Source organism: Crocuta crocuta, unplaced genomic scaffold (genome assembly GCF_008692635.1).
Source record: "Crocuta crocuta isolate KB4526 unplaced genomic scaffold, BGI_CrCroc_1.0 scaffold102, whole genome shotgun sequence".
Taxonomy (NCBI): Eukaryota; Metazoa; Chordata; class Mammalia; order Carnivora; family Hyaenidae; genus Crocuta; species Crocuta crocuta.
The window spans coordinates 12,956,712-12,956,949 of record NW_027530019.1 but is presented as its reverse complement, the minus strand read 5'-3'; the positions used below and the strand labels follow the sequence as shown (position 1 = coordinate 12,956,949).

The 238-nt window shown below is 73.5% G+C and overlaps 1 protein-coding gene across 1 annotated transcript in view; it reads left to right on the top strand.

Moving 5' to 3' along the window:
- INAFM2 (InaF motif containing 2) overlaps positions 1-238 on the top strand; it is a gene marked incomplete at both ends in the record, with an annotated part of 246 nt that continues 8 nt past the window's right edge. Inside the window, one exon of the mRNA XM_077764374.1 lies at positions 1-238. This exon is cut by the window's right edge and continues 8 nt beyond it. Coding sequence (XP_077620500.1) covers positions 1-238 — 238 coding nt within the window.

The window sequence follows — 238 nt, the reverse complement described above, 5'->3', positions numbered from 1 at the left end:
GCGGCCCCGGCCGAGCGGGGCAAGCCGGCCACCTACACCGGGGACAAGAAGGCGAAGATGGCGGCCAAGACCAACAAGAAGTGGGTCCGGCTCGCCACCGTGTTTGCCTACGTGCTCTCCGTGTCGCTGGCCGCCATCGTGCTCGCCGTCTACTACAGCCTCATCTGGCAGCCGGTGGGCGCCGGGCCCCCGGGGGGAGCCGCCGGCCCGCCCCCCAGCGGCTCCAACGCCACCGGCC